The 14961-nt window shown below is 35.1% G+C and overlaps 1 protein-coding gene across 1 annotated transcript; it reads left to right on the plus strand.

Moving 5' to 3' along the window:
* The first annotated feature begins 1169 nt into the window (after positions 1-1169).
* On the plus strand, positions 1170-10905 carry LOC141820635 (lecithin-cholesterol acyltransferase-like 4). The gene is made up of 11 exons (XM_074707991.1): positions 1170-1616; positions 3294-3385; positions 3534-3652; positions 4286-4421; positions 4539-4590; positions 5054-5154; positions 6472-6654; positions 8208-8365; positions 9336-9390; positions 9996-10049; positions 10336-10905. The coding sequence occupies exons 1-11, from the start codon at positions 1382-1384 to the stop codon at positions 10759-10761; spliced, it is 1611 nt and encodes a 536-aa protein (XP_074564092.1). The 5' UTR covers positions 1170-1381; the 3' UTR covers positions 10762-10905.
* Positions 10906-14961: the final 4056 nt, after the last annotated feature.

Genomic DNA, 14961 nt, shown 5'->3' on the forward strand with positions numbered 1-14961 from the left:
TAAAATTGATTTTAAAATAACGGAATATTAAAAAAAAAGAATTCATTGCCAGTTGCGACGCATGCAGCGTTTGTTTAATCAATCTGCCACTTGGCTACGTTACGCACGTACGTGGCGCTCCCCCACGCACGCACGCACGCACGCATGCATTTCTCACCATGCATTATACATCTCCCCTCACTTTACGTACGTATATATATATTATACGGTCGCCGATCTGCTTCCAAATGCAGTCAGTAGCCTACAGCCATGGAAGTGAAGAAGACGACGGCAGCCTGCGCTCTCCTCGTTGTCCTGCTTCTCCTTGCTGCTGGTAATTATACTAATGATATATATATATACCAATATTTATAAGCTTCTGCTAATTGAATCTGTGCGTAGACGGAACTGGAAAAGGGGGCGTGGAAGCAATCTTCCATCACCATTGCAAGACACCGAGCCGGACGTTCAAAGGCATCTGTGTCTCCGATCGCAACTGCGCGCAGGTGTGCCGCAGCGAGGGCTTCCCCGGCGGCGACTGCCACGGCGTTCGCCGTCGTTGCATGTGTTGCTGACTCGACTACTGTTTTTTTTTTTTCCTTCTAATAAGCCGGCCAGCTCCTAATCTACCGGCTTGTACGCTGACGTTTGCATGAATAAATCCTAAATTATTATGATAAACCAAGATTATTATAATAAAAAAATAATAAATGATTCAATCCCTGAAATGGTCGATTCGATCTCATAAAAATTTTCTATCGACTAAAATAAATCAAAAAATACTACGACGGTGAATTATTAAAAAAAAAAAGTCACGTCATCAGTCATCAGAGTTGTCTTCGTTTGGGTAAAATGAGCCACGTGAGCCAGTTACGGACACGTGATCGCTTGACAATTCGTAGCCGAGTGGGACCCAACATGGTCTACCCAAGGACGTCATCCGAGTCGTGGATGGGCTTCGCCGACGACACCTGTCGTATCGAATCGTCACGATGTCGGCGGTAACGTTACCGGCGGTGTTCGCACTGGAAACGTGGTGTGCCGTAAAATAGAAACCTAACGAATCGACGAGAATAGCCCGCTTCCCGATTAATCTAACGGCTGTTATCAAAGCGATTTTTTTTCTATTAATATTATTGTATATTTATTTAAACAATTTTTATCTTACGTTTCCTCAGGGGAGAGTAACTCCGATCGATAGCTTTTCCTGACCTCTCTCTCCCCTCGTCGCTTTTCTTCCTCGGAACCCTAATCTCTCCTTCGTACTCTATCTGGATTCGTGGAATTGTCTTTGATCTCTTATCTGGTCTCGATATCGGCATCCTCTTTGAATTTCTGCCACCAGTTGGTTTTGTTTGCGAGTTCGCCGTTCTTTAATCTTGTTGGCTCGGTGTCCGTGCGAATGGCGGTGCTGGATGAGCTTATTCGGTCGATCGAGTTATGGCTGAGGCTGGCCAAGGAGCAGGTGCCTCTGGTGGACCCTAACCTCGATCCTGTTCTGTTGGTTCCCGGGATTGCAGGGTCGATCCTGAATGCCGTCGATGATGATGGGAAGGAGGAGCGGGTGTGGGTGCGAATCCTTGGTGCGGAGCATGAGTTCCAGGCGAAGGTCTGGTCTCATTTTGATCCCGCCACAGGTAAAGCGTTGATTTTTTTTATTATCCTTCCAGATTTTCCATGATGAAATCATGTTCTGCATTTGTTTGGTTATTTGGTTGTTCGATCATTTTCTAGTGACGTCACTGGAAAACTCTACAATATTCAATTTGAGCTTCTCCTGCTCTTTCTATAATGTTTATGTTTGCTGATGCTATTTGATTTCTATAATGTTTATGTTTGCTGATGCTATTTGAAATTGACTTTGTTAAAGATCTAGGCAGCTTGAAATGCAATGGTTTATATAAGTGAGTGATTTGTTCTCAATTACTTGATGTTGCTCGGATTGAATATTGCTATAAGCAAAAAAACATTCGTGTTTGTAAGTACCTCAAAAAAAATCTCCTGACTCCAGAATTATATCTGACTAGTTTTAGAAAGCTGAATAATCTGGGGAGGGAACATGCAGTATTAAATTCTAGTTTCACGTGATGGCGGCTGTTTGGTTGCATATTCTTTCGATAATGTTTGACAATATGGTTTGCGAATAATTATGTTAAATCAGTTTGCTTTGGGAGTTATATAAGCATATAAAGTTTTCTGAATTATGACATGTTGCCCAATTGCAATTTGCCATCACTAGAGTTATGTCTAACTACTTTTATGAATTGAGTACTTTATGAAAGGGAACGATGGAAAATCAAGTTTACGAGTACTCCATGATTGAATGAAATACCAAGACTGAAATTTGATCACGTAAAAATGTGCCTTTCGTACTTTTACCCAATTGATTTCAGTATTGGATATTTATGATGTTATCATATTGTATGGAGTTTGGGACTAGATCTATACAGCCGACTTCAAATAGTAATCTTGATTGATACACTATGAGTTAGATAACTTGAATTTATTGGCATGCCAATAATTGCAGATACTATTAATGCCTGTCTGAAGTATGGAAAAAAAAATTGAGTTGCATTAGACCGAGATGATCATCATAAAACTCATTTGACAATTTCAGATACTCCTAATGCCTGTCTTATGTATTATCTTTCAATATATTATGCTAATACAAACGTTTCTAACACTATGCTTGTAGTATCGTGAAGCATGAATAGAATCCATAGTATTCTATTAGTTATATAGCCAATAACAACTGTAAAAATGAATCATAGTTATAAAATTGAATGATAATTATAAGATGGATGATAATGACAATAATTAAAAATTATTGTTCTACTTAAGAGTTAAAAAGAATCTTATATAATTGAAACTTTTCTCGAATTGTGGCATGGCAAGAAAAATATTTGCTATAATGAATAGCAATTTTTAAAATATCTAATTGAATTTAACTTTATTCTATCAGGATATCTAGTCGTGGTTGTTGGAACTAGGATTCTATGTAGGAATCAATAAGCAAACACATGATTGGATCGTAGGTCCATACGATCCTAACTTAAATAGATTTGGATTGTTTAGGTTAGTTTGGGTCGAAAGACTTTAGCATTTGGATCATGATCTTAACTAACATGGATTCAAGCACTGTTAATAACAAATATAAATTTGGGCAATGATGTTACTCTTTTTTGAAAAAAAGGAAATTGTGTTAGCAATCGGTATTTTAGGTGATTCAATTGTTAAAACTGCCAACATTATGGTTACAGATAGTAAATTTTCTCTGTTGACTGACCTCCATATTGTTGCTGGTTCATGTCCAGGTAAGACAGTTTCCTTGGATGATAAAACAAGAATTATAGTTCCTGAAGATAGATATGGATTATATGCAATTGATTGTTTGGATCCAGATATGGTAAGAAAGTCTTATGTCCTTGTGATATTCATAATTTCTCAATAATTAATAAGTTGATAATATGATGGAAATTCTTTATTTCTTCCCAATATAAGTCATTATCGATTTAAGTTTATCTTTACTGACTTCAAATGTTTATTTATTACAGATTGTGGGGAGGGATGGGGTTTGCTATTATCATGACATGATACAGGAGATGATTAAGTGGGGTTATCAAGAGGGCAAAACTCTTTTTGGATTTGGATATGATTTTCGCCAGAGTAATAGGTAGCTAATGTCCTACATTCTTCACACTAATCCTTTTGTTATTACTCTACTATCACATAGTTTCTATATCATTTTCACTATTATGCTATTTGCATAATCATTTTACAATAGATAGGCTTCTTGATTTTCAGTGTTTTTATCTATTAAAGTTGTCATTTTTGTTTGAGTTCTCTATCTTTATTTCCACATTTCTTATGTCCACATTCATCCTTTGGAGATCTCGAATAGTATGGGATCATCATTAGCTGATTTTGATCCAACTCGGCCTATCTGGATAGGAGTTGTCTTATTGTGCAAGCTATGCTTACACTGTATCTTGTTGTCATTGATGCAGTTATAGTTAACTTCTATCAACTTGGAATTTAAAACATTGGCATAACTAATCCATTTGTCATATTTTTTATGAGACAAGATCATTCTTACTGAGTGGGTTTTGATCATTTTGAGCATTGAGGTTTTTACAAAGGAAAACTAGCTACCTCAACTAAGAGTGAAAATAGAGGGATATTGGAAATGCATCAGTGATTACGCAATCAAATGCATGCTAGCATGATAATTTGTTATAGGGGAAAATATCAATATTTATTTTATCTAAGGGTTATTTGTACAACTTATTTGCATGCTTCGTTGCAGACTTCAGGACACTCTTGACAAGTTCTCTGCGAAGCTAGAATCAGTATATGTCTCTTCTGGTGGAAAGAAGATGAACATTATAACCCACTCTATGGGAGGGCTGCTTGTGAAGTGCTTCATGAGTCTTTACAGTGATGTAAGAATACTTTGTAACATTTATCGTATTATTTTCTTGTGCAATTTTCTTTGACTCTTTTTTCACATCTTTGTAGCAATTATTTATGGATATTTTATTATTTGTGTGATGTCTTAGATTTTTGAGAAATACGTAAAGGGATGGATTGCAATTGCTGCACCATTTCAAGGTAATATATTTAGACTTCTACTATTACACTTTTCACAGAAGAGGAAAAAGAATGAAGAATTTGAATTTTAGGCGGTCAGGTACTTTTAGTTTAGTTGCGTGGAGCAGTAGCTTATTTGTGAAAATTGAATTCTAGGAAGCACATGTGATTATTTTCAGTTGAACTAGCACTTATTAGAAGATAGCAATTTTCTTCTCACTTGAGCCCTTTTCATTTCAGTTGTCTTCATGATAGGATTTGAGATATTTTAATTGTTTCTCTTTTCTGAAAGAAGTTAAATTGAAGGAAAGGTCCAAACTTTTTATGAGTTTAGAACTTAAGATACTCTCAAGATGGAAACACAGTATTTTAAAAGTTAAATATTCATGAATGTTTTCATAATATTGAGATTTTGTGGTAGAACTACACGAGTACTGTTACTTTTAGAAGATGTATATGTGTATTTTATTCTCAATTTCAACAGGGGCACCTGGATACATTACCACCAGTCTCCTGAATGGTATATCCTTTGTAGAAGGTTGGGAGGGGAATTTTTTCATCACCAAATGGAGTATGCAACAACTGGTATATTTTTTTCAACAGTTTGTTTATTTTTCACTATTGTCTGTTAACAATCATTGTTCCATGGATCAGTTGATATCATTATTTATGATTGAATGTTTAATAGTAAAATATATCTTTTCATTTTCTGCCTCTATTGATGAACTCATAGTCAAAGAAAATCCAATTTTGATGAATATTATTCCTGTTACACCAGCATGCAATTCAAACTTGGTCATATAAGTCCTTACAGGCGTGTGCATTTGGAACAGCTGGACTGGTCTTTGTTAATGGGGCATTTGGATGGCGAATTAATTTCTGCATTTATTTGCTAATGTGGCCTGGATTGAATGAATTTTGTTGGTGTGATATTGTATTATAATCGCAATGATATGAAGAGTTGTGTAGGTTTCTGTCTGGAAATTTCTGGTACATATGCAGAGAAAATTGATCAATTTTCTTGTAAATTTTATTTGGAAAGGGAAGGCTAAGGGACAGGATGCCTTTTATATAATACTATAAATGGGAGCTAGCTCCCATTCAATTGAGGAGGGTCTCAAAACCAGGATCTTGGCAACAACTTTTGATGTCTTTACCAAGATTGTAGAACACACATCTATATCCAAATGTGCATGGAGGATTATATCCCAATTGCAATTTCTCTTCTACTTTTGTACACCATAAAAGCTTTTTGGTTCTAACAGTGAGGCAATGTGAGTTTACATGAAACTTGACTCTTCTTTCTTGTTTTCTTTGCTCAAATTGGTTATTTGGTATCAGTTTATTGCTCAAAAAATAAGGTACATGCAATTTATGAACAATTGATGTTAAGCTAATTACAACTCATTTAAAAGATTCCTAGGGATATAAACGTTGAAACCATAGGGGCTAAACAAAGTGTTTAGAGCATTTCATTACTCTTAGCTTAGCTCCATCTTGGTTTTTGTTAGGTTCTATCTATTAGGGATAGAAAATTATCTGAGAACCACTTTTGAAAGAAATGTATATGCAAAAAATCTTTATTAGGTCTATTCCTGCATTTCTTTGATGGCATTATATTACTGTACAAATGATCACTATCCACCTTTACTTGGGATATTCAAGCATACCCGACTCGATTCACTGAATATTATGCGATATTCAAATTCATTTCCTTTTTGCATTTGTTATTGGTAACTATTTGAACGTTGAGTGCTTCTGAATTAATAAAATATTATTTGTATTTTACACCACAATAGTTGCATCTCGGTAATCATGTTATTTTAATCTCCTTTCTTTACTAGTTACCTTTCATGAAATTCATGTCTATATATTTACTGACCATGAACATTTCTGTTTTAGCTTATTGAATGCCCTTCCATATACGAGTTGATGGCACGTCCCAACTTTAGTTGGGACGTTGTTCCTCTTTTGCAATTATGGAGGGAGAAGCATGATGATTCTGGTACAGCTGGTACATTGCTGGAGTCTTATGAACCTCTTGAAGCTATATCTTTGATTAATGAAGCTCTTGCAAAGAATACGGTAAGCCATGAATATCAGTCAGATTGTATGTGCCCTATGCCGTAATTTATTTCCTATACAACTTTACTGAATGGAGAGTAGGGGAAAAGGGAGGGGATAATCGATCCTATCTTAACCTATGAATATAGGAGAGCAGAGAGAAGTGAATAGATATGCATGTTCATGTTACTCAGAGGAACGATAAGAGGACCAAGGTTTGAATCCCAAAAGGGATGAATATCTTGGTGAGATCAACTTCTGTGTGTGCATAAGTTGTGTTCTAGATTTACCCAGTAGGCAAACTAAGGGAGAAGACCTTCTACCTTTAAGATTAATATGGCGAAGCCCGAACATGATCAGACGATCGATTAAGCCATGTTTTAATCGATCGTCTGATCGATTGATCGATTATTCCAGTATCTATACCAAGCACCAAAATCTGGTAATCATTCCCATTGCCATTAACCCCTCAATGGAAATAATACCCATTCCCATTACCGAATGTATACCAAACGCCCCCCTAGATTTCCCAAAAAAATAGACAGAGAAATCATCATTATCAAGCCATATTTGTCTCAACTATATGTATTTTATCTTAGTATTGTTTTTTCTCCATTGAACTCTATGCAATATCCGGTAATATTCAAATTAATTAAATTTTTTTTATTATGTTGAATTTTGGCCTCCCTTTATGCTTGAACCACTTTACTATGAGTTTATTCATTGTTTTTGAACATAAGCATGTCATCTCAAAAGTTTTTAAAATTTTTGTTATCATGTATTGGAGGTTCACCTAATTGTTCTTGAATATTTGTATTCTTTATTTTAGTTCTAGTAACTCCATACATGAAGGGAAGCCTTGTTGCAATGGTAAAGTTGTAGTTGTGTGACCCGGTGATCACATGTTTGAGTCGTGGAAATCATCTCTTGCAATGCAGGGTAAGGTTGTGTACGATAGATCCTTCCTCAAGATCCCGCATTGGTAAGAGTTTGTGCACCGGGCTGCCCTTGAACTCCATACATCCATCTTAGCATTCTTATCTCTATTGCATTAACTTTTTTTAAGATGTTAGTTTGCAACAATCTTACACGTTGATGCATAAAATAAGGCGGATTGTACCACTATTGATGAATCTTTTCCATTTAACCTAATCAGTACACGAGGAACATGCAAGACAACTCTAAAAACTCTTCTCTATTTTGACTGTTTTTTCTTTATTCTATACCTTCATTGATATCTTCAAAACATGCAAAACAACTCTAAAAGCTCTTCTCTATTTTGACTGTTTTTTCTTTATTCTATACCTTCATTGATATCTTCATGTTGTTAAATAATAGTCCTAGATATTGAGAACTCTTATAGGAATTTCATGTTCATCCATATTAACTTGCCCTTGAGCTCTTATCTTCTTACTCATAATACATATTCTTATATTCAACTTCTGTTATACTTGGTTTTAAAAGCTTTGGATTTATTAATTCTTTTGTTTAGATGCTAGGTGAAAATTTGAGATGGCATTAACAGTTTTTTTTCATTTACTCGAATGTATTTTCTTGACATTGCATATTAGCAGGTTTCATATGGAGGCATGCAGGTTCCTCTACCGTTGAATATAGAAATTTTGAGATGGGCAAATGAAACTAGTGAAATTTTATCACGTGCTAAGCTCCCAAACAGTGTCAAATTTTACAACATATATGGGACTAATAATGACACACCACATAGTGTCTGGTATGCCTTTCATTTGATGCTGTTTCTGAATTTTTGGTAGGTTTCATAAAGTTTTTACTGTCTGATTTTTGCTTCTCTAAGATCTGAAGTTTCAAGCGTTACTATCATGTCTAAAGATAGGTAACTAACATGTACTTCTAATTTGACTCATACACTTGAATTTAAATGCATATATTTCAGATTTAAGGTCAAGGACGCATGGTTGTATAAATACTTGGATATATATAGGATTTCCTTTTTTCTTCAAAAATAAATGCACACTAAGCTCCAAATATTCACACCCAAGGTGCAAGTTTGTCAGATCGAACCTGATACATATTTGCCAAATTCAGCATTCACAACCACTATATCAATTGTGTGAATAGGAAAGATTTAGGACTAAAGCTGTAACGAGCTGAGCCAAGTCTAAAATTAACCAAATTGTTGGAATGATTGTTCAAGCTCATGTTAGTTTGTTTTTGCAACTTGAAGTTGGCTTGTTTAGATGTTATTGAGCTTGTAATTCAATCGTCTTTATTTTGTTTGATTGTCGAAGCTTTACAATAAAATAAGATAAAATTTATTTAAATATAAATGATGATATAGTAGGGAATAGAGCCCAATAGTGTAGAAGGATTCATATAGTCAATCCCATCTAATGACATAAGATTTGGTTGTTGTTGTTGTTGAAGCTCTACAAAGTTTATTTATAAGATTGATAACATCTTGTTTATAAGCTTGAAAAGGCTTGTCACATGCTTATTTAGAGAAAACCTATCATGTAAAGTTTTTTTTTTTTTTGAGAATTCTCATATACATTTTATCATATCAAGACAATCATATCACAATAAAGATATATCATGCATAAAAATTGAACACAACATTTTTAAAATCAGAGGTCTTAATCTTGCTTCTTAAGAACTGTTTGTAATTTTGTGCAGCAACTACAACTGTTATATATATGTTTCTGATTTATCTGATCTGCTTGCAGTTATGGGAGCAAAGAATCACCAATTTCAGATTTAGAGCAATTAGTGTCCACCGAGGTAAATCTTTTCTCACTGAGTTCTACCTTAGTTTAACTTGAAAACTAGTAAGCTTGAGGGCTTGGTATAGGTTTGTTCGAAATTGTAAGATACTCGAGGTTACAGACCAGAGTCCTTCAGCAACTGGATACTCGATCTTGTATGAGTTAGATTTGTCGCAAGAACTTGCAAATTTGCTGCCATGTCCCAGTCCCCATTACCAGAACATATGTGCTTAATATTTCGAATCAAGCATCTTCAACTTCACATTGCTAGTGAATGTGTAATTAAAATTGCAAACTTGAAGTAATCTTGATTTCTGTTGGATTAGCTTTGCAATCTTGCTAAGAATCAGTATTCATTATGTTGGGGCGCTCTTCCTTCAATAAAATAATTTCTACTGTTCATCAAGTGGATTTTATCTATGCAAGTCATGCGGTACATTTGTTTGAACACTTTATTTTTTTTAAGTAATTACTTTTAATGTCCACATGAGAATTTCTTTACCAGACATTTTGAAGCACATTAATATAATATGTTAAACATGCTACTACTTGAAAGTTTTAGATTTGTCATTGCGACAAACATTATGCCAAAATATTCATTCTCATTTTGACTATTTGCAGCCTAAGTACATTTGCGTTGATGGTGATGGAACAGTCCCTACCGAGTCAGCAAAGGTTTGTGAACTAGTCAACTATGCTTAGTAGCATACAGGTTTCTTTTATGCATTGTGTGATATCGAAATATGCAATTTAAGGGACTTGGAAAATTTTTCAGTATGGTCGACAAACTAATGTAGCTAGAGATATGAAACACCATTGTTCCTTGGATACTTGATATCGGCAATATACTCGTCTATATCAACATGGCACGAAACTTTTCCGCACTGCAAAATAAGAACATGCTGAAGTATAAGAACACTTTATTTGGTCTGAGAACAGAAATTCATCTTATATTTTGCAGGCGGATGGCTTCAATGCGGTCGCAAGAGTTGCTGTTCCCACAGATCACCGAGGAATAATCTGCGATCGGCATGTTTTCCGGATACTCCAGCACTGGTTGAATGCAGGCGAACCAGATCCGTTCTACAATCCTCTCAACGACTACGTCGTCTTGCCCACTGCATTTGAGATCGAGAGGCACACCGAGAAAAGTATGCAGGTGATCACCTTGAAGGAAGACTGGGAAATCATATCGTCGGCTGATGCCAACGAGAAGAGACCAGGTGATCTTCCGGCCATGGTGGGTTCTGTATCTGTGTCGTCCGGTGGGGAAAATGCCCAGTCGCTCGAGCAAGCTCGGGCCACTGTTGTTGTGCAGCCTCAAAGCCAAGGCAGGCAGCATGTTGAAGTCGTGGCTGTCAGTGTAGCCATGGGAACAGCCGCCTGATACTTACCATCACTGTGCAATGTAAATATGCAATCTAGTGATAATCCACGTAATATAAAAATAAATGATGTACAAAAATATTTATTATTTGCTGTATGCAGTCGTAACCCCCAAAAAAAAAATTAAAAATTCATTGCTTCTGTATATTTATCACATTAAATTGAAATTTATCAAATACACTATTTGTAATCGATATGCCATTTGATGTTAGAAATGTGTCAAACAACAGCTCAAGCCGAAGAAGAAGAGGAGGAGGAGGAAGAAGAAACAAAGCCCACAGAACGCCTTCCACACCACTCTTGTCAATCTATAAACACACTTAGCATACAAGTAAGCAACCTAATACAATATAACAAAAATATATCCAAATTGAACTCTTTGAAAGCCTTGTTCACCTTCATATATCATATCCTTTCATTTCATTTGCCATTGATAATTGATATGATGGTGAATTAGATGGATCTGTGATGGGAGCACAGCAGACACTGTTTGCTATCACTATTTCAACAGCTAGCTAGCTAGCTTACATATGTCAGTCAGGTGTCAGAGTACAGAAGGTTAACTGCATTATTACTCCATTATTGCAAATGCACAACTCAGTCTCAGAGTACTTGTAATTAATTAACAATACTGATTTTACAATAATATTAATATTAATATTAATAGTAAGCTTGAGATGATTAGTCTTCTTTTTTTACATGAGCCATTGAGTCTTCCAAGTGCATATTCAGTTTCATGGAGATATCCTTCATAAAGACCATTTGAGAAGTGTAATTTGCAAGTGTTGTATGATGAAAAGTGTCATTGATCGGATTCGTCTTATGACACGATTAGACCGACTTTGTATGAAAGATGATAGAGACCTCATCGAGTATCGAATTGCATTTTCAGAAGAAGTTTGTGGATGAGGTGGCAAGATCTATGTAGAGAAGGTTTAAGATAATGACTTGGCATACATGAACACTTTAGCTAGCTAGCAAAGGAGACATGATAACCCTTGTGAAAGCGACTGATAGTTGTTGCATATGTCTTCTATAGAAGGAGAAGGTTGTCTTCTATTGAGGGTGTTGGGTTTTTACTTCGCTAGCTAGCTAGATATCTCATTAAATTCTAATTTAGGATTACAAAAATTTTAGATTAATTTACTTCTTCTAGCTCCATTTATAATTTAATTATAAAGTAATTATATGCACTCATTTATAATTTAATTATAAAGTAATTATTATTATATATATATATATATAATCTGATATACTGCGCGACGGGTTCGTGTGCGCCTGTGAGCGATACGCAATCCACCGTCCATCACGTGATCGCGCGCCAGATCTGGATCGTCCAAATGTGAAAATATACAATGTTCCACCCGACCCACCGTCCCGTTCCTACTTGGCACGCTACCGACAGTCGCCCGTCGGCCTCGGTCCGATCGGAATCCGACCGCCGACTGGCAGGCACCACCTTCCGGCCGGTCAGGACCCAGACTCCGATCGAATTTCGATCAAAATCGGGCTCACAATCGGGCACGCGTGCACTACCGATCGCAATTTGGCCGGAATCCGGCCCGATCGCGGTCGGCAGTGGTTGCGCCATTGCTAGCCACGTGATTTGGCTGTTTCCGATCAAATTATGACAAATTATAGCTACTATCCGATCGGAATTTAACGTCGGACGAAGCTCCGGCGAGCGGACGCGTCGATCGTGCCCAATTCGACGGCTGGCAGTAGCTGGACGGCATGGCGAGGCTGGCGGTAGTGGTAGTGGGTCGGCGGTGTCACTCACGGGCGCACATGAATCCATCGCGTAGTATATCAAAAAAATATATATATATATATAACCTATAAGAAAAAGAATAAATTAGGGATTAAAAAGGCAATTAAACAAGACAGCACTGAGGAGAAGTGCCACGTCCAGTCCAGCAGTGAACCCAACTTTTGATGATTTTTAGTGACAGTTTTGGGTGCCTGGCCACTGGCCAGCAACCTCCCCATCAAATGAGTGGAGTGGACCAAGGAATAATAATAATTAAAAGACTCACATGCTGGTGGGATGGTAAATGATAAGGTGGGATCGATGTTTCAGATAACGAAGAAGATTTAATTTTCACATTCAATATTTTTGAAAATTAATGATGTTGAGCTTAGTGATCGATAAAAAATTTCATAGAAACATATTGATCATTTTTCAAATTAATCATATTATAAAAATTAAATATTTAAATTATAAAAAAAAAGAAATTAACACCTCCACCGCCTTCCTCTCTCCCTCCCTCCAATGCCCTTTGCATCTTTCCATTCCTTTCCTTTGCTTCCCTTTCCTGCCTTGCCTCCTTTGGCAAGGGACACTGTGTGGAGTGGAGTGGAGTGGAGCCATCATCTCCACCTCACCGCAACCGCCTTCACTCGCTTGTTTGGATTGTGTAAAAGACATAAAAGGACTTCCCATATCTGATGAGCATTTTTTTTTATCTTTTTGGTCGTAATTATAACTGTTACAACGTGTTAAAGTGAATTAATTCAGTGATCTTTTTTGTCAAAATTTGTTAAAATTACTACAAATGAAATCAACTTGATCAAAATTATTTAATATGGTCAAAAATGACTCAAAAATCGTTATAACCAATTTTGACTAAGTTGAGGTAGTTTTGATAAAATTGAGTAATTTTGATTAATTTTATAAAGAGTATTTTGATCTAGTAACCCATTTAATTAGTAGGGGAAATTTAAATATTATGATTAGATGACAAAATAACTTTTAAACCCTTGTAATAAGAGGGATTTAATGAAAATAGTAATGATTTTTTTTGTTTTGTTTTTCATTCTCTTGCTTACATTTGCAAAATAGAGAATATAAAACTTTAAAATATGTATAAAATCTCTTTATAAGAACATGTTTTTCACTGTTTTATAAATATTTCAACGTCTAAATGTCCCCTATGAACTGATCAAGTCGGTTTTTTTGATTCGTTTATCGGGTAAATCCAGAAGTAGAGAGATGGCTATAAAGTTCTTTATCGATGGACAAAGTTTACATGACGAATAGTAAGTTCCAACGATCTCAAATTCTCAATGATAAGTTCCAACTCCCAAGTAACAAGATTCAATAGGAAAAAAAACATTTCAGTAATTGTGAAGTAGCTGCCAAATAATTAAATGCTTCAAAAACAAAACAAAACAGTGCTCAACCAAACGATATCGTCCTTTTCCCAAACATACTGTTTCATTTTTATGAACTTGCCTACTTAATTGATATAATATTAGCAAACAAGGATTTTTTTTTTTTTTTACAATTACCTCTTTTCATCAAATATGTTCAAAATTTATTATTGCAAAAATATTCATAATGATTGTGTTTTTATGTATTAACTCTTTGTAATATTACTTGGGCAAAAATCAAGATGACCCCTTTTTTTGTCAAATCGTCAAAGGAGCGCATCTCATATTTATTTTTCATTAAAAGGGTGTCCTTTGACATTGTTCAACTATATATTATTACTCAAATGTCCTCCAACACTATTATGTATTATTCAGTACTATTATCTCTCATTTGAATTCTAAACATTAATTTTTGAATCAGTCTGAATTCAGGATTGAATTTACGTTGTAACAGCTATGAATCCGTAGCTATTATAATGTAAATTTTTAAATTTCTTTTCATGTTGTAATTACTATGAAACTGTAATTGCTACAACATACCTGACTGACTTAAAAGATAACAATATAAAATAATATTGAAGGATATTTGAGTAAATATATAAGGTAGAACAGTGAAGTAAGATACCCTTTTGATTAAAAATAAATGTGGGATGCCCTTTTGATGATTTAAAAAAAAAAAAACGTCATCTTGATTTTTGCCCGTATTACTTTAATTTGTATTTGAGTTGAAACTTTAAAAATAATAGTTTTTCACTAATAATGAATGCCTAAAAAGAGTTCCCTAAAATGTTAAGCCACTTTTAGTTGATGAAGTGAAATTAATGTAAAAATAAATTAATTACTTTTGGGAAATAGAGTAGATAAGACCAATAGAATATATGATTTATTACAATAGTTTTCATAGTCATTAAATTTATTTAATTCATTTAGTTAGTTGATTAAAAATAATATGTATACATTTACCAAGGAACAATACAATTTTTTTTTTCAATTGTTATATATATCATACACAAATTTAATATATATATATATATATATATGTGTGTGT

This window comes from Curcuma longa, unplaced genomic scaffold (genome assembly GCF_044706935.1).
Source record: "Curcuma longa cultivar G26 ecotype Majalengka, Jawa Barat unplaced genomic scaffold, ITB_CL_G26_1.1 utg509_np1212_2302976_RagTag, whole genome shotgun sequence".
In the NCBI taxonomy this organism is placed as follows: domain Eukaryota; kingdom Viridiplantae; phylum Streptophyta; class Magnoliopsida; order Zingiberales; family Zingiberaceae; genus Curcuma; species Curcuma longa.

Coding starts and splice junctions, on each gene's coding strand:
- LOC141820635 (XM_074707991.1), top strand. CDS start 1,382: ATGGCGGTGCTGGATGAGCTTATTCGGTCGATCGAGTTATGGCTGAGG. Junction 1,617..3,293: donor TCATTTTGATCCCGCCACAG/GTAAAGCGTTGA, acceptor GTTCATGTCCAG/GTAAGACAGTTTCCTTGGAT. Junction 5,155..6,471: donor AATGGAGTATGCAACAACTG/GTATATTTTTTT, acceptor TTTCTGTTTTAG/CTTATTGAATGCCCTTCCAT.